The sequence below is a fragment of the Pyrgilauda ruficollis genome, unplaced genomic scaffold (genome assembly GCF_017590135.1).
Source record: "Pyrgilauda ruficollis isolate IOZ18807 unplaced genomic scaffold, ASM1759013v1 scaffold11, whole genome shotgun sequence".
NCBI classification, from domain to species: domain Eukaryota; kingdom Metazoa; phylum Chordata; class Aves; order Passeriformes; family Passeridae; genus Pyrgilauda; species Pyrgilauda ruficollis.
This window is the reverse complement of record NW_024509210.1, coordinates 10,263,300-10,288,345: the sequence shown is the minus strand read 5'-3', so window position 1 is coordinate 10,288,345 and position 25,046 is coordinate 10,263,300. Positions and strand designations below refer to the sequence as shown.

At 35.6% G+C, this 25,046-nt stretch overlaps 1 protein-coding gene across 1 annotated transcript in view; it reads left to right on the top strand.

Annotated features, from left to right (window-relative positions):
- LRMDA (leucine rich melanocyte differentiation associated) overlaps positions 1 to 25,046 on the top strand; it is a 607,211-nt gene that overhangs the window by 341,891 nt on the left and 240,274 nt on the right. Inside the window, exons 4-5 of the mRNA XM_041476220.1 lie at positions 9,436 to 9,575; positions 18,051 to 18,171. Coding sequence (XP_041332154.1) covers positions 9,436 to 9,575; positions 18,051 to 18,171 — 261 coding nt within the window. The remainder of the gene's footprint in view (positions 1 to 9,435; positions 9,576 to 18,050; positions 18,172 to 25,046) is intronic.

Below are 25,046 nucleotides of genomic sequence, written 5' to 3'. Positions count from 1 at the left end.
ATATGCCTAAAGTTAGTGCCTATTTCTGTTTATTAATAATAAATATGTCAGCATTTGTCTAAATACTCTGCTGAATCAGAGCCCCTAGTCTGTAGGCTTACAGATAATGGTCTGTAAAAACTAATTATCTGGAAAGTCTATGCGCATATTCTTGATTATTCCATAATTTTCTCAGACTTTGACCCATCTGGAGATTTGCAGATGTCTAATATATGATTTTGCAAAAGTGAAGGGTGATCAAACTGTGGCCAACAGGCCAACTGAGTCCTGCAGAGTCTTAGAGCACAGCCCGCAAAGCCCTGGCCTTGTAATTGCAGTGTGAGGACAAGACTGCTCAACTGCAGGCTTTTATTACAGACAATGTAAACTGAGAGCAATTTACTTCCTACTAAAGCAAAATCCTCCTACTGAGGGGAATAAAAATAACTGCAGATTCTACCATTTCTGCACTTATTTTTGACTCTACAAATAAATAAAAATCAGCAGAGTAACCTTCTTTCTTGGAGCCGTGGAAATTTGCCAGGAGTGTCTCTTGAACAGTAACAATCATTACTGTACTACGTATTTGGCTAGATTTATGGTTAGTAGAGGGTATTATGGGTTGGATTTGAGTAACTGGTTTTATTGTTTTGTCGCTTTCTGCCATGGTAAAATCTGAACTTGTGAAGAATGTACATTTTTGGTGATGCCATTTACAAACCATGAAGTGTAACTGTGGCCATAAGACCAAAAAGCACCTAAGTAAATTTGTCCTATGGGCAGCGGTCCTGGAGGAGTTTCACACTTCCCAAAAAGAGGGCAGAGGTACTGAATACTAACTCAGTGAACAAAATCACAGGGAAAAAAATTATCCTGTCAGTAGTAATCTTTAAAGAGTTTCTGCTGGTCCCACAGACAGACTAGAATAGCATTGTCAAGTGAATAAGCTCTCAAAGTCAATGATAACATGATAAGAAGGATTTGATATGTCCCGGGAGTTTTTTTTTAATTCAATCTAAAAACTATGGAGTTAGACCTTTGAGAGTATTGAGGTACCCAGGTTATAGAAATAATATATGCATTTTGTAGTGTGCTACAAATAATTTAATAGAAGAGTTGCAGAAATACTTGTGCAACACCTGTTGTATACAAACTGCCCAGAGAAGAAAAATTAACTGCTGTCCATCATTAACACCCTGAGCCCTGGGGAGAAGTGGTCTCTTGTAGGGAGGTTACATCAGTCTACAGAAGCACAGAGACCTTCCAGATTCCTCTCCTCCATGTTAATGCTGTGTTTGAAAAAGGTCTTATTTGAACTTGAATCACTTCTTTTAATGAATTATTTCTCTATAGAATTCTTTGAAAAATATTAAGAGAAAATTTTACATTTAATAGAATAATGAAATACATTACAGAAAAGATTGTTCAGTATATGACAGTAGCACTATATAAAGGACACAAGTGAGCAAAGAATACTGATCTGAAATGAAACTTCAGTGGGTGGAATATTGCCATGTATACATAAATATATACAGAGAGAGAGTGAGAGAGAGATGAAAATAAACAAAAAGCCAAACTGACCCCTTTGAAAATTGCACTAGCATGTAAACTTTAGAACACATATGAGAGCTTTCCTGAGTATCTCTTAATATAACTGTTCTCTTCTCTCCTTTTATTCTTGGTTCATTTTGATCCATATCCTGTTTTGATAGTTCTGATAAGAGCTTTCTACTCCTTTTGCACGGTTCACTTATTGTGTGGCATTACATGTGTAAATAACATTTGGGCCCTCCTAACATAATGTCTGGATACTGTACAAATGTGAAAGCTTATCTCTAAATCAGGCAAAGACTAAGAACAATCACCTGGTATTTTTTTCTTCTGGTTGCCTATTTCAGTTACAGTCAGGCTACTACCAATTTTTCTGCTACAAGTGGAAGAAGAAAATTAAAAAATTGCAATCAAAAAAATGTGTTATCGCTCAACTTTTCTGTAATGTATAATCTGTTTAAAATCTTTTTAAATGTAGTGTATATAACAGAAATACCTAAAGGAGTGTCATCAACACTGTGCAGTGTAGGATTATGTATATAACATGCTTTGTTTTGTGCATATATTATGGTTATTTTTTAAAAAGTCAGATTTACTTTGGGAAACATATCTTAGTTTCTGTCTCACACACAGTGGACAGCAGAAAGGAGTGCAGATCAGGATAGATGGAGTAGATGGGGTAGATGCTTTTGGAGGAGGACTTATGACTGCAGCCTCCTATTCTTGTAATGGGAAGCCTCATTTCTCCTTTTAAGTGTGTTGACTAGATACTATGAATCAGTCAGGAAACTTCTAAATAGATTTATTTCTCTGTGGGTATTATAGCAGTGTGAGGATTTGTGCCTTTTCACTGTGCTGATCTTGACCAGTATGGAGCAATATAGTATGGACTTGTCAATTTCCTTTACATTTCAATCTTTATATTATTTGTCAAAACTACTCAAATGGGCAGCTTCAAAACTGGACAAACTATCAAAAGATAGTTTGTCAAATATATGTATATATTTTATACATATATATACACACACATGCCTATATGCTGAAAATTAGAAGTTGTTCGCTGCCTCATTTCTAAACAGACAAGTCTGATAATGAACCAGATCTGTGATTCTTTGTAGTAAAACTGCATTTCTCTACTTAGTCCAGTAAGACTTGAGAAAACATCCTGAAGCTGCGACAGGGGAAGTTTAGGTTGGATATCAGGAAATGGTTCTTCACCAGAGGGTTGCTGGGCACTGGAACAGCTCCCCAGGGCAGTGGACACAGCACCAAGGCTGACAGGGCCCATGGAGGAATTGGACAGTGCTCTCAGACACAGCGTATGACAATTGGGGATGTCCTGTGCAGGGCCAGGAATTCAACTTAGCCATCCTGATGGGTCCCTTCCAACTAGCTTATTCTGTGGTTTTAAAATTGAACCTATATCTAGGTTTTGAATGGTTTAGAGAAAAAAACAAACTATTTCATACCATGGGAAATCTAGAACCAGGCAGAATGTCCATAATGGTATGTACATTTCTTATGGCAAGAGAAGCTGATTCAGATTTAGGTTAACAGATTAGATATGTTCTTCAGTCTTTGAAAGCAGCATGTATTAACAACAACTCAACTGAGCAACATACCAGTAAGGACTTCTGGAATAATTTGTCTTCACACAGGTCTCATAATAATCTCTAATAGTTACAGATTTGCTTATCCCCAAAACTATAGATTGTAATTTATTTTGCCTCTGTGCTTGTTCCTAAATTGTCCTTAAGTGCCTGAAGACACAGAAGTTCCAGTCTGACCAGAATCTCATTATATTAACTGCTGAAGACTTGGTGTTTAGATTGAGTGAATACTTTAAACATACAAATTGTCTCCTATTATGCATGGGTTCCCCATTCCCTCTAAACAAACAACTGAAACAGTAAGAATTCTTCCTGCATAGACTTCTGAGCTCTCCACACCACAGCTGTGGATTTAGTGAAATCTGTGTGGCTTGTTAGAGAACTTCTGTACCTAATAAGGCAAGAATCTTTCTTCTGGAAAAGATTATTTTTTATTCATTTTCCGACCTAAAAACTAAGTCGTGAATGCCATCATGGAAGAGAGAAGTAGTCTGCCATGCACCTTCCATACATCAATGGAAGAGAGAAGTAGTCCATAATCCAGGTGATTCCTTATGCTGTTCTACAGCAGTGATTGCAGGAGTTGAGCTGCAGATATCAGAAATTTTTCTAAAAATTGTGATCTGCTACTTTATTTTCATCTTTGTGATGATTTGTTACTTAATAACCTTGAAATGTGGTCTTCAAATCTGGAACCATGGGGATTCTAAAGTGCCTTTAAAAGCACTGGCAACTCCAGCTACATAAAGAAAACTAATGCTGCTCCAGCAGGCAGAATGGGATTTTTTTTCCCCATATATTCAGTATGCAGGAAGCTCTCCATGAGATGTATGGACTTAGTTAATTGCCATCCACTCTGGACCTTTTTCTTCTTGAGCAAAGTGGTTTCAAAGTCAGTGAGCAAGGCCTTATCTCGAGGTCCTATCTCCCTCCCAGATAGGGTTCAAGCCAGAATGTGGCATAAAAATGACTGTGTGTGACATCCTATTGCACACAGAGAAGAGGGAGATGTATACTTGCATATTGAAAGCTATTTCTGTGGTTATCCAACCTTGAAGACCTAGCACATTCTAATGGAAAAGCGTTCAGGTGGCAAAGATCTTTTCATACTACATTCAGAGGAGAATTGGTAACTTCTGATTCAAGGCTATTTGTGTGTGGAACAGCTTGTGATTGCTACATCATGTTTGTGATAAATTTAATTGAAGCAAATGTTTCAGCTGGGAATAAATATAAGGATCTTGCTCATTTATGACTCTCGTAGAAATGTTACCCAGCTTTTTTAATGTTGTGTTGATTGCAGCAACTTCATGACAGATGATTAGTTGGCAGAAAACTTTTGAATGACAGTTTTGGGACTTTCTATGTGATGATCTGGAATTCTGCATGATATTCCTGATATTCTCATGTACATATTTTAGAAATATTTTGACTGTATGCTGGTTGTTCTTTACTGTGTCTCCTTGCTTCCAAGAAGTTCCAAAAGTTGTAGTCAATGAAGTTCACTAACATGGAAAGTTCTTCTGCAGTTCTTTTGGGGAAGTGGAATGACTTTTTGAAATATAATGGTGGAGCAACTTGGAAAGCACTGAGAGAGAGAACAAGAGTGGTTACTTTTCTGTATTTGAGTGTGTGACTAGTAAAAAGAATTGCTAGTAGACAAAAAGTTGATAGAAAGAAATCCCAGATTCTCTTGTATATGTCAAACTATAGGTAAAAAGTAATTGTATAGTGAGATAGGAAATGTGTAAGTTTTCTTAGACAGAATAAATAAATTTAGAAAATTAGCATGGATTATGTTTCTGCATGGGCTTGACCTGCAGTTTTTCCTGAATATGGTTACACCAGTAATGGTGGTAAGGAAGGAAGAAAGGCTATGGTGTTGGGGATGGCCAGCATTAGTGCTCTGTACCTAAAGCATCTGACCCTTATATTACTCTCCATAAAGGGTTCATGCAGTGTCTCTGCCCTGGAAATATGCAGAAAAGACACAGCTAGAGAATACAGAAGAACACAGAAGTCTGGAATACAGGAACCTGTAAGATATCATGCAATAGTTTCTGTGTGAATCCACTCAATCTCTTAGAAGTGTAACAGAATAGTCTTTTGCTATGCTTGCTGCCAAAAGACACAGCTTAGCATGAAAATGACTGTCCCTGCTTGTGAAGTTCTCCTAAAATTGACAAAGTGGCACTATCCACTCAGAGTTCACAACTTTTTCCTTGTGCAAATGTAATATTCCCTGGGAATAATTCTTGAATGGTTTGAAAGGGGACATAGTCCTGGCTAAGTGGCTAGTCCTTGCTAGCCACTAGAATTTTAGTCCAGGCTACAAGATTTTCTACAAAATAAACAAATTAAAATGCTACAAGCTTGCACAGGCAGTTAATTCTTAGCCAGAGAAAGAAGACGGATCATTTGCTTTGGACTCTTGCTTGTTCTTTCTGCCTTTGAGAGAGCCTCAAAAACAGTGACGTTGAGTATGAGAGAGAGAGAGAGAGTGAAAACAGGCAAGTCAGAACATGCCTGTTTGTAGGATGTTTTTGGCTCCATGAAACTTGCAAGAAATTGTATTGCTCTACAGCTAAACTGGACCCATCATAGTATTGTATTTTTCCAAATAAATCTATTACTACTGTCTCAGTGTTGCTGGCAGCATTTGTCTGTCTGAACGGAAAATCCGGTGAAGAGGTTGTGTATTCTTGTGTGTATGTCTGCTTGTGAACAGCCTAAATAGGCACGTGTGGTGTGCACATTGTAACAGTCTGAAGGGGCTGTAAAAACTTCATCTGTGAGAGATACCCAGTTCTTTTGAATGTTTCCCTAATTTGAAAGTAGAAATAGTGCAAGAAATAAGTACACTCCTTTGGATGAAATTTTAAGGTATGTTCAGTGCGTTTCTGTTAATTGTTCCTGAAGACCAGGTTACATTTTTGGAGGAAACTATTGCTGTATAATTCCTGAGAATATTATTGCTTTTGAGCTGTAGAGCTGATGATTTAAAAATTTTGATTCTTAGAGTTTTTTTTGTTTGATTTCTGTTAGAAAGAGAGACATTAATAGATTGATAATGATAACACTTGAATTAGGAGATGGATTACTACACTAAGGCTTTTTAATTACCACAACAGCAGTGCTTTAAACCATTTTTCAAGTGGTAGACTATAGTGTGTTTGCATCACTGTTACATATTCACCTGGTGATCAGTGACACTGACTTTAGACAGATCAGTCCAGAGCTTTTTTTACAGAGCTCTAAATAAATAAATACATTTTCACTAGCAGTGTCCATGTATTTAATTGTGGGTTTTCTTTTTTGGAGAGAATGGAGCTGAAATTGGTCTTAGAAGTGGCACAGCAGGATTTTGCAGCTCTTTGGCTGTGATTGCACCAATATGGCACTGCTTGGATTGCAACAATAAACCATAGAAAGGAAGCTGGCAATAAAATTTCAGATTTGCTTTGATTTTCTCTCTGCATATTTTTCTAGCATTGTTTTAGAAAGACATAATGCTTTTGGTGGCATCATATAGTTCCAGTATTGTGATTTAAATAAGTATTTGACATGCTAATTAACTAAACACTACACTAGAAGTGCACCATGACTTATGAGTCATTTCTGAGAAATACTTAATCATGAGAATTTTAACAGGATATCATATTTTTTTGGTATATGCTTTGTAAAAAATAACTGTGCTGTTAGGTGGATGAGGCTTCTTGGAAAATCAATCTGTACCTTGCATTTTGTTTTTAAGAGGGATAAGAAAAGATATCTAAGTCCTAAAGAAGAGAAAAATTAATTATTTTCTTTATGATATAACTGCTAATTCTCTTGCCTGAAATACTTTTTAGGGCATGTTTTTGCATCTGAAAATAAACTCTCAGGGTTTAGATATGAGATATTAGAATCTGGACACGAATTTCCAAATTTGGGAGATTTAGATTTTTGAAATGCAGATTATCAACTTCTGTTATTTACCTAAAATTCTTGGTGAATATGGTGTCTCTCTGTGTTGCTTTCCATAGGCTTTTGAGGTGTAGTCTTACACTTTTTGCCTATCTAGGCTGGCACTGCTCTTCACTACATTTCTAAGTACATTTTGCTATTTGCCTTGAAGGCTGTATTTTCATGTCATGCTCCACATTCAGCAAACTTCTGGGGAGAACAGCTTTTGCACAAGAAATACAGAAGAAATCTGCTGAACTGGGAAGCAAAAGTCCTGCATGTTTACTTCATAAAAGAAGAAAAAAATTTGAATTAGCTTGTTTTTTTTTTTTTTTTTTTTTTTTTTTTTTGTTGTTGTTGGGGTGTTATTTTTAGGAGGTTTTTTTTTTTCCTTTTGATAGGAAATTACCAGATACAATCAAAGCCTTGCAATAGCTAACCTCCTGTGTGTGATTGCTGTTATGGCAATAACTGTCTTTTGTAATAATAAACTATTTCTCTCAGGGAGCCTTTTTGCGACTTAAGCAATCCTGGGAGAAATTAAGTGTTGCTCCTGGCTGAGGGAGGGTGCCAGGTTCAAGCACTTCTCTAACAGCCTTTGGAAACTTTTAAAAAGCCTTTTCCACACTTGAACATGTGTGGAAAAACAGTTTGTGAGTTTCCCATCACAGTCACATACTTCCTGAAAGAGCCATGAAAAAGTTTATGTGTGAGCTTAAGGTCCAGGTATGAAAATGAGCAACAAGTTCGGATTGGTAATTGGTCCTAGCTAACAAATCATATGGTGCTACAAAAAGATAATTTTTTCTTGGGGTTTGGTAGATTAATTACTGGTATAAAGCATTCTGTAATGTGGCATAGCCAAATTAAAAGTTAGCATTCCTATCTTTTCAATTAATTAGTAGACCTTATTTCAAACCCTCATTTTCCTCACTCATACAAAATATTTAAGTACGACTCCTTAGATTTTATGGAACAGAACATTGACTATGAGTGTAGACACATTGATTTCAGTATATTATAATTAGTAATTGTTGGCATGATCTTCATGTGTGTTTGGAAATAAACTAAAATTTCAGGCTTACAAAATGCAGGCCACATTTTTAACAATGAAGCTGTTTTCTCCATTCTGTATTGCTTCTGTTGCCCTTAAGATATTGGGGTGAAGAAATAAAGTAAATTCCATCAGCTAAAAATAACAAAGATAACAGAAACACATAAATCAAGTATAAATAATAGCAACAAAAGTGAACTGAGGATTTAAAACAATAGTTTGTCTCTAACAGCAGGAGGGAATAAAAACAGAGCAATGAAATATCCTTTAATGGTTTTGAATAATTATTACTCTTGTTTAAGCCAGTTGATTTTTAAATATTGGAAACTTTTCACACACACATGCATGGCATATCTTTTAAGAATCACACCAATATTTTGTATGTAAATTGAAGTAAATTAGAATGTATATTTCAAGTCTTAGATATTGTCATACTAGACCATAACATCAAAATAATTATTTGATCAATTAACAAATTGAGGTGCAAATGGTTGAATATTATTCTTAGGCTTAATCCAAACGTGTGATTTCCAGTACTGCAGTGGTTAAAGACAATTTAACCTTTGTTTGCTTGTTTGTTTTATTCAGGTTTACAATAATGAAGGTGTACCCTTCTTATTTATGTTCCGAGAAATACAGTTAAGTTAAAAAGCCCCATGAACATCAAAATATGAGGCTCTTTTAATGAAAAATGTTATGCTTTACAAGACTTTAAAACTCCATATATAAAGTATTTGTAACACCGAAGTCTTTAAGTTGCACTTAGTAAAGCATTAATTGGCATATCCTAATTGAGTAGTTACAAATGTGTTGCTGTGACACTCAAAGCGTTTATATGCTGGGAGTGAACCTGGGTTGTTGTGGTTTGACTTTTTTCTTTTTCTTTTTTTTTTTTAAACTCATTTTCCAGTGGACTGAATATATTAGTGATGAATGTGCTGTGAAACTAACTGTTTGTTTCCATGCTGGAAAAGTTTCATGGCTCCAGCAATTGCTAGCCATTTTACCACACAGCATCCATCATTTTGTCAAAGTTTTAATGTTTTGTAGTGAACCACCTAGGAAAGAAAGGAGGAGAAAAGAATGACAAAACAGCCTAATTCTTTCATTCCATGCCAAAAAACTGACTGAAGTTTATCCCTGTTTGCCCTTGGAACAATTAATGTGACATTTTCCTGAATGCCATACTAAATTTGATTGTCAGTTATTGAAATGTATGTTTAAATCAGCAGTGATGCAACTCCAAATGCTTTTTTCATTAATGTCATTGAAGCCTTAACCCACTACCTTTGACACATAACAGAATTAGAAAGCCTTTTGGACCATTTGGCTGAAGTTGTGCCCTCATTACAGTATCTCAGTTTGCTTGGAAACATTGCTTGCCCAAATGAACTGGTCTGCAAAGAAAAGGATGAAGATGACTACCAAAGATACAGGTTAGTGTTTTCATTTGTAGATGTGTTAAGGCATGAAAGTTTTGTTTTACTACTGGAAAAATGCTAAATTAAAATCAACCCAGAGTCTCAAACAAGCATCTACTCTGTTCTGAAAGCATTGTAACATTCTGCCATGAAACACCTGGGAATTTGAGTAGCCCCCATTTCAGTGAGGTCATACTCAGGAACCCTGTTTCAAGAAACATTTCAGTGCTGTATAGCACATGTCTGAGTTGAGCAGGTGTGCACAGGATTTCCTGAACGTGAGTATCACATACCCCTACTCATGGCATTTCCGTCTTTAAGGCAAGGTTTGCATACATTAAGGGTGAAAGGTGATTAAAAAAAATGTAAAAAAAAAAGTCATTCCACTGAGGTAGCCAGTTGCCTTGTCTTCTGCTCATGTTTGATATGGTGCTAAGTTGGTTCTACTGTAGTTATCAAGGCACTATTAACACAGAATAAATCACTCCTCCTATATTGTGCTGCTTCACTCAGAGCAGTTACATTCCAATAAAAAAACCCCAAACTGTCTTTATAATGTAATGTCAATGAGCTGGATTACACAAGATATCACCTGAAATTTAATATGAAGACTTGATAAAATACTATAAGTCCAACTGAAACATTGCTAAAAGTTGTAAGGATTATTAAAAAAACCCCCAGAAATACTCAAAAGTGATGATGGTTATGAGTACAGATCCATAACTTATGGAATGTCTGCTAAGTGATGTAATTTTCAGAGCTACAATCTTAAGAGAGGTGAAACATTGGTTATGCAGGGGAAAAAAAAAGACATTAGATGTATTTTTCCTTGCTACCATCTGAGGCATTATTTCAGTCCCTGTGTGCTGTCACTTTTCACATTGGCTCCAAACAGCATTTGGAAGCAAGTTGGAGCCAAGTAGTGCTGGTCACCTTGCCTTGCAAAGCCTGAGCTTGCTTATTAGGATCATTCACAGTATTCATAATTTATATAATAAACTCTGATCTTATTTTCAGGTAATCCAAACTGTGCTCTAGGAGTTAGGATAAAACAATACAAAGTTGAGAAGACTAAAAGCAGTTTTATGGGGAATTTATAGGCTTGAATTTGTTGCATTCAGAAATGGTGAAGGTTAAACAGCAGCACAACTGTCCCAGATGTGCACATGTACTTTTTAGTTTGTTTCAAATTTTTGAGAAGGATTTCTAGGTTATCACATTTTCACCTGTTAATGATTCCACTTTTGAATCCAGCTTAGCATTTTGGTTTTCATGGAGTAGAGCAGCCTAGGTTTAATAAAATATTTTCCCATTGCTTTCACACTTAAGTGGAAGGTATGCCTACTATCCAGCTTACAAGACTATAATAGTGCTGTCTCTATGTAAATTTATGTGACATGTGCTCTAGAAAATTGCTTAAAAAATGAATGATATTTCTACAGTTTACTGTTTTTCACTTTAAGTATGTTTTCTGACAATATGTCTCCTATTAATCATTTAAGCAAAAGTAGTATGTTAAAGGAGCCATTCAGAGGCAAGAACCCATGGTTCATTTAGTGCTCTCTGAAAGATTTCCTTATTGATTGACATCCTCTGTGGTTATGTGATGTAATATTTATAATATGTCACAGGGCCATACATCAAAACAAGCATGTCCCTTGTTTCATTTCAATGCAAAAATGTTGATTTCGGAGAGGTCAAGGTAGTTTTAGGTCACATAGTGGTAAACCACTATGTCAAAGTGTGAAGGGATTCTATTTATATATTTGCTAGAAACTACAACATTGCTTCCAATTTCTTTCCTCTCAATTTTTCAAAACCCTGGGTGTTTTTTTCCATATAAACTAGGTTGATTGAAGTACTTTTAAGAAAGAAGAATGGGCTTCTAATTAGTTGAATGATTTATGGTTCTGCTGCTATAATGAAAGTTTCCTGATCCTTTTCCGTTATTATTTGTTGCATTATATGAAATGTATTTGCTACACAGTTTTAGATTCAAAACCCAAACCCATGGCTCGATCAATCGATCTATCTGCCTGTCTTTGGGGGAATGTATATCACCTACATGATGGAACTGATTACAACTGCCCTTCTCATTTTACTCTGAGTGGCTAATTCAGAGTTTTCAATAAACATTCTGAAGCATCTTGAACACAACTTCTGTCTTCCGGTTTCAGCATTATTTAATGGCTTGAAATAACTTATTTCCTAAAATTTTTTTTTTTAGAAATTTATCAGAAACGATCAAAAGATTACCTTCATGTGAAGTTGAATTATGTAGAACTTGAATTATGCAAACATTGTGCTTCTCCGTAACTTCAGCTGGCTTTATTTTGTTCTGAAAGGGAACTTGTAAATTTTTGCAGTGACCATTGGAACCAGAGCTTCATTTTTCATTGAGCTTTAATTTTGTTCCTACTGAGTTCAATTAGAGTTCAGGCTATTTAATTCCTCAACCAGAAAGAGAAAGGTGCTAGAAATCAAAGCTTTACTTAATCTTCTAATTCCAACAAACTGAATTAGAAGATCTGAATGAAAAGATCTGTTAACCCCCCAAAATCCTAATGTTAAAAAATGTGGAAAATATTTTTTTTAAAAAATCCAAGTTCCAGTAATTCACAATGATCATAAAAACAGAGGTTAAATGTAATATTATTTACTTCAAAAATAACTAGGTTTTATCAAAAATACTTGGAAAATATACAAAAGTATGCTTTTGGTCAAGAAATTCTGATCTGGTTCTTCAGGTGATCCATTGGTATACCATTTCTATAATTTCAGTACTAGGGCTCTTTTCTAGTTTAACATTAAAACTACATTTTATACTGAAACATTATTGTGGTTTTTTCCTTAAAGTAATTGAAGCTTTCTGTATTTGGGTGTTAATATTTTGTAAAGGTATATTTTGGGCAAGGGAAAGCAGAATAGCTAATATGTAATGGTGATAGGAAAATTTAAAAGCTTTTGGCTACAATACGAAGCAAGAAACACAGAAAAATAGCTTGCAAAACAGTGTCCTCTAAAATAGCCTAGTCTCCAATCTCTGCTTTGAAGATTGCAGGAAAACAAAGGTCATGACCCAGAGATCAAAGTAGCAGGAGTCAACACAGTAATTGCTGGTTGCTTCTGTTGTACTCTCAGTTGGTCAGTCCTGTGGGTGCATTGTTTGCAGAGAAAACTTCAAACGTGGTGTTACTGAACTGTGAAAACTCATCTGGGTCACAATGTATTACAAAGCATTTGTGAATCCTGCAGGTGACCTCACCTATTTTCATTAAAGCAATATGATTGTGAAGAATTCATGCCATGTGTGAAGTTTTCAGTGGTTGTTCATTCTTCTTTGCTCCTTATTGACGTTTCCTGGAATGATGCATTCATTAAATGCTGTTGACATGGAAACAAGGGCAAGTGGAAACAAATGCTGGAGTTTATTTTAAATTAGCTTACAAGTACATGTACTAGATATGCTATCTTTGGCTGGGGGAGCAAATGATGATAACCTTATGAAGTCCTCTTAAGATATAACAGCAAGAAAGGAAGTGCATGTGTTTTGCATGGATTAACTTTTAAGCTAAATCAGCTATTCCCATCCTACAGTTTTTATGGTGAGAAATTATGGGTCTCCTAGCATTTTCAGTGTTCTTGCAGTTTTGTTTTGTTTTACTGTGGTTTTATTTATTTTTTTTAAATTGCTACAAAATTTGCTTTTCTATTTTAAATAGTCTTGTATTTGGATGGGGATATAAATATATATGTTCAATAAGTAGAAGTAGGCTAGAAGTCCTCATTCAGTCATGAAAATAATGCTAATATGGAATGATGAGTACCAGTGAGCATGTTGTTGAGGCTCTCTTTAAGCAGGAGGGATTGAAGTCTGTGGTTATTCTGTGTATGTTCTTTATGAACTTAATTAGATGATTAGGTTATTCCCTTACATCTTTATAATCTATGAACCAGTGCTACTTCAGTGTTTGAGTGAAGGCTTGTTATCTCACCAGTACCTGGAAGGAAAAGTGTGCTTGGAAGACATCAAAAGGCCACACAAGGTCCATCACTAGCCACTGGAAGGGTTCACGAGCAAGAACAATTACCATGTTTTTGTTCAGCCAAATAAATTGAAGTCCATAGTGCCCAATTTGTCTGTACTAACACAGTGAATCAAGTGGAAACTGTAACTACTGTTACATGTATAGAGAAAGATTTTTCTAACTCACAGAGTTGTTTGCTACAGTGAAGAAGAGCAGAGTATGTTAAAATACTGGGAGGTGGTGTGGATTTCTATGTGACTTGCAAGCCCCTCAGAATTACATGGTCATCACCAAACAGAGCCAAGGCTGCTCAGGGTCTCATGTGATCCTCTAACATACCTCATGCCAACATCCTGCCCTCTCTTCTGGTTTAAGTTTATGACCTGTCTTTCTTATCTGTGTATTTAACAAATGTTTTTGTTAGAGAGTAAATTCTGTAGCCAGCTATATGCTGTTTGAGGATGCAGAAGAAGCAATCACAGAACATAGTGTTTATGACACTACTTTGCTGTCATAAACAGGTTTCAATTCTTCTCGTTTCTTTTTTTTTTTTTGTCTTTCCCCATTTAAATGCTGATCTAACTTAGCCAACTTCAGATTACTTATTTTTTCTAGTTTATAATAATGTGACTGAGAGCATAATCAGTCCTTCAAAGTTTGAAATAGGCATATTATTTATGTTCTGTGATTGCTAAAGAAAGGAAATATAATAGCATAGAAAAATGAAGGTAAACACTTTCTGAAACAGAGCATGTTGCAGGTATGATAGAGGTAGAGCTGGAGACTTCTGCATTCTTGTGGGCGAATATTTCTCAATTTTTCAAAGCAGATTTTTTTTGTTTTAAAATTAAATATTGATGCATATAGTACAGTTTTATGTTCCAGTTTCTGTTAATTATAGTACAAACTGGAATACTATACAGAATCTAGTTCTTACAATAGTCTTTCACTAAAGAGTCAGTGGAAGAGTTTGCAAATGTGCCTTTTTTCCCAATATCCTGGCAGGTCTCTATGAAAAGTCTTAAAATTATGCTTATTGCATGCAGCCCATACATAATTGGTAAATGAATTGTTAATCTTTATTGTAATTTTTACTAAATTAAGATGTAAATAACATGAAATTTTATATTCTGTAGTTGTTTTCCATATCTAAGTCGTCCTATTGCTATGATGAATACCTTTTATGAGCTTATTTTCATGACAATTATGGCACCCATGCCAAGAGTCAAGGTGGGGGAGATGATTCTGAACAAAGGAAGGTGCAGCATTTCTTAAATAAGTAATTTCTTTAATCCATTGTGAATTACATGACCAGTTTACAGGCAATGATAAGTGGATCTATAAGCACCTTCCTGTTGTGTCTAATTTTTACTTTTCTCTCTTTGAATCTCACCTTTATCCCCAACACTGAAGGTAATAACCTTTTTTCACACCACAACAAAGGTGTTGAAACTCAGTAACAGCAGTTTCAGAACACATGGAGCTAAGTTTTTGAATTATTAAGAAAAAGAAAGGGGGAGGGGGAATAGGGAGACCCTGCCCCCCAAATTCTAATCTAAATAAACCTTTCTAAACTAAATGTAGAAACTAGATGGATCTTTCTTCATTAACCAGTATGCTTTTAACTAGTGATTTTACAAGTCTGAAACAGGTGCAATGTGTCATGCAATTTATGGGTCCCAATGCCTGCCATAAAGTATTTTATGATGCCTGTGTTCTGTGTTATTAGTAGCTGTCTTTTTCTGCAGCCATTGGTGTTTGATAATAGTCTTAAAACAACCAAAATTACTTACCTGCAAGCAACATTCCATAGTCCCTGTTGACAGTTTGAATAAGTTTAGTGCCCTTTTGTTGTACTTTGCCTTCAAAACAAACTGATTGAACCATCAATAGCTCCTGGAAGCTGACAGAGGCATGTCATCTGGTCTAACCCTCTGATAGTAGGTTATCTGTGGGAGTTAACCTCCCTGCATTGTTAACTGAAATGTTTTATGTACTATGCAACTTTAGGATACTGCTGTGATAACCTTAGTAACTAAGTCATACATCACAGTAAAGAGATTTTGTGCAACAAATAACCCTGGATTAAATTTACAAGGGTTGAATTGATATTGTAGAGTGTTCATTCCCAGGCTTTGGTAATCCTTTCCTGTATTTTTTTATGGCAAACTTGTGTTGCATTTAGATTGAAGCTGCATTTTCATGTTTCTAGCTAAAACATATCCAGGAAGCTTGCTGTTTTTCTTCAGCTGTTTAATATGAATGTATTGCATTATTTTCAAATTGCATAGATACCTTTTATCCCACATTTAGTAAAAAGAATATTAATAAATGAGATTACATTTTGAATCACCTTTTAAAAGAATTAATTGCACATATACCTTTCTTCTACCAGTGGGATAATATTTGTGGTACCTACTTTTTGGTATTTGCTCTGCTTAAGGAGTGCAAGTTTGAAAAAAAGAACCAACCCCAAACCTGTGACATGTGGAGTAGTTTGATGTTTAATTTGTGTGGGTAGGGTTTTTTGGTTTTGTTTCTGGAACTGACAAGTACTAGTGCTAATTCTGTTTTTTGAAATGCAGTCAGGATGGCTTAAAAATACAAAAATACATTTGTATCAAGGAATGCTATTATAATTTTAAGCTCTTTTGAAATGATTGAGAGACTGACATTAGGGCTGTGATCCAAAGTCAGCATAGATGACAGTGCTGTCTTATTCTGTTGTCATTTTTGTTGCAGCCTGCTTTTCAATGGCATATTTCATTCCATCATTAAACATTTGCTGATTTTCTAATACCGATGTTTTCTTCACCTGAATATTCATCTTTTCTCACCCTACACTTAGTGGGTGTCTTTACTCATCTTTAGCTTCACTCTTCTTCACTCCTGACATATTGTTTCCTTCTGTACATGTCTTCATTTGAAAGAATCTGTTGTCATCAGAGCTTTTCTGCCAGTAATGCAAGATGGATAGCTTCTCCTCCAGTGAAAGATAAGGGCCAGGAAAATGCCAGGGAGGACTGGAAGGGCAGCCAGGAAAGCTGGAATGAGTCTGAGAATGTGTCTGTCTCAAAGGTCTGTAGCTGTTGTTTAAAAAAATGGTCTTAGGAGATGTTCTGGTTTGTGAAGTGACTTTTTTTCTTCTACCGATATAATTGAGAGCCATAGATTGAGGATTCACATTTCAATTGTCTGAAAATTTCAGAACTGAGTATTGTCAGTTAAGTTGTTAACAATTTATGAAGGTGTTGCTTCAGAGGAATGGTGTACTTGATGGAAAGCTTTATTGCACCATTAAATTTTGCTTGGTTTTAGAAGGGGGAGTGTTCCAGTAATTTTCACGTTTATCTGGTTTTGACAACAGTATCATAAGATAAACTTTTACTTTGTCAAAAATTTTTTTAGTGGTTTTTTTTTTTTTGTTTTTTGTTTTTTTTTTTCAAAATGTTATGCAGAGTTTTCTATTTTTTTAATTTCTTCCTCCCAGTGCCAGAGAGGATCAGTGTGATGAGGAGCTCTCTGACTGACTTGGGGTTTATGTAAAGCAGCTAGGCTGGGGAACATTATCATCACCTTTCTACCCCCTGCCAGGAAAAGTCTGATATTGCCCTCACTTTGCAGTGTCTGCTTCGCATTTGGTTGACTAAATGCAAGTGATTTGCACTTGAGGTGATTAGATATTTGGATTTGCCATGGTTGTGCCTTGCTTTGATTTTGCTCTGCCCTGTTCTCTCCCTGCGCAAGCGAGAAGCTAGTAGTATTTTTCTGAGACTAGAAAGCTGCTACCCTTCTAGTAGAAATGATAAATAGAATATAATACTGATGAATCCTAATAAGAACTCGGAATTCTTAAAATATATTTCTCATAAATAGTCTCTCCATGTGTGCTTCTGCACTTAATCCTGAGCTGGAATCTGTATTCTGTGAGGTCACCTTGTCTCTCTGGTGGGATCAAATTGGAGTTCTCCTTCCAAAGGCTGATCATTGTGTTTTTAGGAAAACATAATAAAAAATTCAAAGAAGTGTTCAGAAATGGTAAGAATTCTTGCAGAGAACTTGGCTGGCAATTTCCCATGTCTCAGATTGATTTTCTCCCACAGTGTGGGTTGGAATCTTTGGTATCACTCAAAATTCCTTTTCCCAAACAGGCAGTGCAAAACAATTTCCAAGTTATTCTGTTCCTTGGTATGCTTTATACCTCACTCATACACAGAGAGAACATACAGGTCCATGGTGATTATTGTGTTTGATCCACCAGTGTAAATGGTTTTGGCTTCCTTTGAGAGAATAAATTAAGTATTATAACTTGCACATAAGCTACATTGCATGAAAAAGGTGAATATGGAAAGGAAACAAAGGCTCTTGTTATTTTTGGCTGCCATTTTTTTAGTCGTCGATTCTGTGAGTATGTCTTTGTGCATTACTGGATTTTAACTGTGTGCATTTTGATATCTGTCAGATATTTTGTCCTGCACAAATTGACAAACCTGAAATTTCTCGATACTCGGAAAGTAACCAGGAGGGAGAGAGAGGAAGCCTTGATAAGAGGTGCCTTCATGAAAGTGGTGAAGCCCAAGGATGTGAAGGTAGGAGAGTAAATGAAAGTGGGAAGTGAAGGTAGGAGAGTAAATGAAAGTGGGAACAATTATATGATTCATTAACACTATTTTTAAATAACTCCAAGAGCCTGGCTGCATCTTTTGCTAAGGTAAAAAAAGAGGTGAAACCTTTCATATGAAAGGACTGATAAATGTGGTCAGATGGGGGACAAAAGCCTTAGTAATTTTTCTGTGTTTAAATGTAGAAATTTACAGGTACCTGTCTAATGGGCTGTGGCCATGTTATCAAATTTCTGGTTTCAACCTCTGTTTCACATACCAAAGTAACTAATATGTGTCACTGAGCTTAAAAGAATATTTTTACCCTGTCCAATGAAATGTAAAAACTGTGTGGCATACTTTTGTGAAAGAATGCAATTTTTTCTGTCAAGTTGTCCCCTGCCTTTTGTATTAAGCTTCTATTACAGAGCTCTCACACCTGTGGTGTTTACTGGCTTTTATGAACTAGTTGATTCTAATTTTGTATGATGTTACTTAACGTGGTGTCCTGCTAATAAACGTTGACAGCATCAGTGAGACAGTTTCAGTAATCTGAGCATTTAATACACCTTCCATCAACTCTGGGCATCCTGCTGAAGCAATCAGAATGAGAATGTGAATTCTCCACTTTGCCTTCTTTTTCCATTGTTGATCAGTACCTGATAACAGCAATCTGTGGTGTGCTCAGAGTGCTTTAGTTCTGCAGATCTTTCTTGAAATGCTGCTCAAGTTTTCAGTCTACTTGCTTTCTATTTGCTGCTTTTTCTCTAAAGTATACCATCAATAATTTATTGCAGATTTCCAATAATGCTGAATAATAATGTAGTGGTTATGGAAATGCACTGTTTGGTAGCATAACAGTGTTGCAGGATAAATGCATTATCATGACTACAATTGCAGTGTATTACAAATTAATTCAGACTGATTAATTTATAACTACTAAAATGTTAACAGTTCTAATACAAACATTGCTTTGATATTTTGTTTACCGCTGCCTTTAGTTATTTCAGCTTTACATATGTAATGAATGGAATAAGTTATTTTTAAGCTGTGATAGACATCCTATTCACAGCAAACCATCTTTGAATCTGGCCAAATGCAACAGCTGAACTGTGTTAGGTGTAGCATATGTATGTCATCTTTTACAATTCTTCTTATCTAATCAGATTTTGGGTCTGGTGAAGATTTAAAAAAATTATCTAGCAGTTAGATCTTTCATTTAAGAATCTACTCCATGAATTGCATCCAACTTAATAGTGTAAGAGAAAAAAAGTGTCTCTCAAATTTGAAGTTACTTTTCTGGATTAAACTTCTTTTTAAGTCAATAGCTAAGGGTAAATTACTTAAAAAATTTAGGGATAACATCTTTAACTTTTATATCTACAATTGAACCTTTTGTATAGCTTTGAATTATTTACCCACTAAATCTTATGGTAAACCATACACTTATTTCAGAAAATTTGCAGAAGGCTCCAATTTACTGTTGTTATTGTCATACTAAAGAGTTTTTTTCTTCTTTATAAATGGTTCAGTACAAATTACTGATGGTAAAATCATTGTAAATTATTTTTATGGCATGAATTAATGCTTCTTAAGGTGCTACAAAATTACCCTCATCATACAGTATTATATACATATCACAGAAGTGGCTAATTTAAAATAAATATTAAATTTGATGCAAGTATTGTAAAGCGCTCCAAATTGTTTAGAATTTGTGCTTATTTCCTAGGATATTAATGCTTACAGTACACATGCATGCAAACTCTTTCTATGTCTGAGAAGACTCAGAATTTTCTCTGCATATATGCTTTGAAATGCAGCTAAGTGTGTGTACAGCCATTGACAGCTCTGCCTGAAGACCACAGCCAGCAGCATTCCTCCATAAATCACAAAGATGATGTGCACAATAACTGTACTTTTGAGTTCTGTCATGTGTTATACATTGCATACATAATGGGTTTTTATTCTCTAGCCTTCCTATTTCCTGTCTTCTCTGTTCATCAGCTCCCCTCCCACATAGCTGTCAATATTTTTGACCAGCTTCAGCCAGATTTAACAGGCAGGTACTGGTAATATATTTTAAGCTTTCTGAAACTAGTTAGAGATTACACCTTGATCCAAACTCAGAGGAAGATTGCAGCATATCCAGTATTGGTCATCAGAAAAACTCCTTAATAAGTTGACATAGTGATATATAAGACCTTGGTGATAATCAACTTCCTAATAATTTTGTCTTTTTTATCTTTCACCTAAGGTAGCAGGCACAGGGTCAGCCTATGCTTACCGAGAATGGAGATGCAGTGATTAGTATTTATGTTGGTGGATGCCACATGAAAATCTTCTGCCAGATTTAGTAACAACAGTGGACCTTTCAGACCTGCTTTTTCAGGAAAAAGCTCCTAAAAACAACAAATGAACAAAAAATCCTAATTTACCTGTCTTTTTTTCCCCCATTATGATAAGCAGAAGATGGTGTGGCTTATTCAGCATAAAAGGCAGACTGATGATCTAAAGAGGCTGTGATGTGGGAAGTTGTTTTCATTTTAGTCTTGACATGAAATACTTGGGAGAGTAAAATACCCCACCAAGAAAAAAAATACACAAAATGAGAATAAAAGCAAGAAATTTCCATCTGACTAGTTTGTGTTTACTCAAATGCGAAAGTATCTAGCAATCACCAGTCATCACTGAGTCATAAATATTTTATTTTGTATAAATTTTTTTACTTTCATTATTCCCTATTTTATTTAACAGAACACTACACTTTCTTGTGCTTTGCTTCATTTCATCTTTTGTTGGAAATGCATCTGTTTGTGATATGACTGTCTTATGGAAAGATACAATCATTTATTAGAAAACAGTTTAATGTTACAATGCAGTATTCCTTCTCACGATGTAGGTGAGCTAAACTTCATTTTTCTGTTATGTTTATGTTTTCTTTTGTCAAAATATTGAACATTGTATCATGCCTGCTTTTAATAAAGACTGGGGAAGTCTGGCTGGATGAGAGGCATTGAGCCAGAGGAGGAAGGCTTGTTTAATGACCAGACCATGACCTCATTTCACTGGCATAAGTGTAGCTCAAAGTGGAAGATGCCTGTCCAGTGTGAAGTGTGTTTCTGGGCATGACAGCATTTCACATCAGAAAGACAGCTCAAGAATACGACAGTCAAAATTGCTTAATTGTGTCCCGGCTTTGTAATTATTCATCTGTGCTTCTACAAAGAGTACAGTTGTCATTTCTTGACATAATTATTTATAACTGTACCCCTCTTTGGTTTATAGGTATATGAATTGTGCTTCCAACTGTTTCATTTTTCAAACTTAGGGATGCAAAGCAAATGTGATTTGAGAAAATATGTTAAGACTACACATTTTTACATTGCATATGATATAAATGAAATGAAATTATGGTGTATCAAAGCACATAATTTCATATTTTAAAGGTCTGTATTCATGATAATTTAAGCTAGATGATAAAATGTGGATATATCCATTTAAGTGTGTTGCTATGAATAGATATACGCTGTCATAAGTCTCTTTAAATATAAACTTAATTATTTAATACTGGGTCAGTCTGCTTGCTTTTAGCAAATACATGTATTTCCCAATATTCCTCAACCCCTCTTCCCTTACTGCATTTTTTAAGGTTAACATTTTCATCTGTTTTAGTTTTGGTAGTGAAAAAAAGCAGATGGCATTTTTTCACCAGTAACAGTTTTGTAGTTTATAGGGCCAAATCATTGGCAGATATCCTTAGTTATACTTCCAATTAAGAAACTTAATATTAAATGGAGTTATTCTGCTTCCTTGCAGCTTTACCAAAAGCATCTTGTCCACTGCCTTTAAGGGAACTCCGTACAACAAAAAAAGGCATGGTATGGGTGGTTTGAATTTTTCAATATTTTTTCACTGTCAGATGCATTGTTTTCATCACAAGTTATAATTATGAAACCTGACATAGCATTTGTTCTCTAAGGAGCTAAGATGGAGACACTGAAGCAGAAAGGCAAGTCTAATATCTGCATTCCATGTAATAAATGTCTGTGATTCATGTCCACAGTGTTACTTGAAGTGTTATTTTATTACGATAGGAAGAGTAAATATTTAGGCAGTACCATTAAAGAAATAAGGTGAGATAAAATCTGCAGTGTTGCTTTCAGATCATTGGCAGTATTCTTGTGTTTAAGCTCATAGGAAAAGCTCTTTATCAAAGCGAGCAGTGCTGATATATGCTTCTATTAAGGTCAGATGAGGCATAAGGAATGATTTTAGTAATTTTTGTCCCAAACTATTTAACAAGAATCATACTTTTCTTGAATAGATATGTTCTACCTGCTTGCATGAATATAGGCAATACATTTTTGCCAATATATCTCATGGACCTTTTTACACTCCTCCCCCAGATAGGAAAATGAGGCTGGTTTTAAAAAGTAAGTGAAAGGAGACAGATAAAACTTTGGAGAACAGCTGCATTGCTCACAGTCTTTCTCTTTTTACTATTGCCATTGTGTAGAGATCTTGATGTGTGTATTTAGAGCATTTGAAGAACATGCAGAGTAAAGGACTTCTAAAGTATGAAGAATCATTGTGTCAGTGAACTGCCAGGTCATAAGATACCTCTTTGAGAGACCTTCCACAGAACAGGGTTTCTTATTGTCAGGTATGAAAATTTCACATATCAAGACAAAGACATGAATGTAAGACTCCAATTTAGACTGTGATGCAGTAAATAATATTTACTTTAAGGACATTGTAGCAGTCATGCATTCATCCATTTTACTCTTTGGAAAGTTTAGGTATTTTAAGCAGAAGTCCATAACATGTTTGGTTCATAACCTGCTGTAATTCCAGCTGTCAAGAGGGAAGAATGGACACGTGTGGGTCATATGTGTATTAGGGTAGGGAGAAAGACTCTTCTTCAGTGTTGGGTCTCACATTGATATTTCTCAAAAAATATCCTCATATGTTCTTTGGGCAGGTATTGTGTGGACTACATTTTGCTATCTTAATTCCTATTAAAATTACAGAAGGAAAAAGGTGATGTCTCTTTCCTAAAATTCTTCCCTTAAAAAAAAGTTTATGATTGTCATGAAGCCCATGCCATTTTAGCCATTAATGTTCCCAATGCATTTTTCAGGCAGGAAGGGGTGTTATTGCTGGAGCTCTGGCCTGAATCCAGTTCAGGTGATTACATTCTGCCTCTGTGGATTTCTCTACAGTCTCCATGTACTGAGGCATTCTTCTCTACCTTCTGCCCTAACCTCTTCTGTAATGCTGCAGTGTGCTAGTTAACCAGCTGCTACTCTGCACTTGAAATGTGTGTATCTTTTAGTAGTAGTGAGCAAATTATCCCTTTGTAAGACTTAAAATTTGTAAAGCACTTGAAAATTCTCAGATGAATGGCAAAAGGCACTGTATATAATTGATGCCTCCAATGAATTGAAGAGATTATTGTGACAACTTGTTCGTTACCTCTGGGTTTTTCATTTTTTTGGGTTTTGTTTTGTTTTTTGGTGTTTTTTTTTTTTAATTTTCATTTGTGGGTTCAGTTATATGGAAGCTTCAATAATTACAGGCTGGCTTTTGTATTATCTACTCAGTCTATTCAATAAAATGCCATTCAGCAGAATGTAACACCATGATATCTGACAGTAGGATCACGATTGTCTTAGATTCTTAGGGGATCAATATGGCTAGAGTTTTATTTTATAAGGATTTTTTCTGTTTTTCTTTTGAAGATAGAAGCACTGCTGGAGCAGAGCTTCTTGTAATTGCTCTTTTCTAATACAATGGATCCCATAATCAGATGACACCACTGTTAAGCACAGGAGTTGTTCATATGTTGAATTTTGTTAAAAAAGAAAAATGGATTTAATATGGCATTGGCAAAACTCTTGGTCAGCTTTTGTCTACTCTTATGCTCCCATAGGTGAGTCTTTTTTATTTTTTTCCTGGACCTTAAAACACAGTATGCCACATGTACTCAGTCATTTTGGTGAGTTATTCCCATTGAAACAGTAGTAGTCTCAAGAATCATGGTTAGAATTTATGTCAATTTTTAGCCATGAAAGAAAGGTCCAATTGTAATTTTTCTTTCTGGAAACTGTTTGTCATAGCAATATTTCTGGAGGAAAAAATCAGTGGCAAACTATTACTGCCATAGGATCTACCTGGAATTTTGCACATGTTTACAAGTTGGAAAGAGCTGTCCTGGCTGATTTTATATTTAGTGCTTGTTTTGGCTGTGGTTGGGTGTCCCACAGTTTTCACAGCAGGCTTGGCAGTGTATTTGTGTGCTGGGTTAAGATAAGGCCTGGCTTTGCTGATTCACTGACCCAGGAAAAGTTCCCCAGCTGTTAGAGATAAACGTGGTGGCAAAGGCCACTGCCAGTGAAGACAAACATAATTTCTTGTGATCTTCTCAGGAGCGTCTCTTGCAGCAAGGAACAACTAAAGAACCATGAAATGTGATGCAAATGCAAATACATCATACAACATCTTATAGTGAAATGAATGCTGTGAAATGAGTGCTAGGTTTTGGTTTTTTAGTGTTGATGTAGTCAGATGGAGTCAGGACAGAAACTAAAGGAAAGGTAAAATGAATGCACTAATATTTCTAATCACTTCGGAAACAGTGCAAATGCCCAAAAATAGTAGTCTCGTGCCATTTTTGATACTCTCAGTTGTACAGCAGACCCCTGTAGGGGTGGCAGATAAGTATTTTACATAGGAGATGTAAATTTTTTTGAAGCCACCATGGGAGACCAGGCACGGAAACTGTAGAGTGGCTAAAACAGCAGTAGAAACTTGTGTTTAAGCAGCTGAATCCTGCCTTTCCTGTTGTGCTAAAAGGG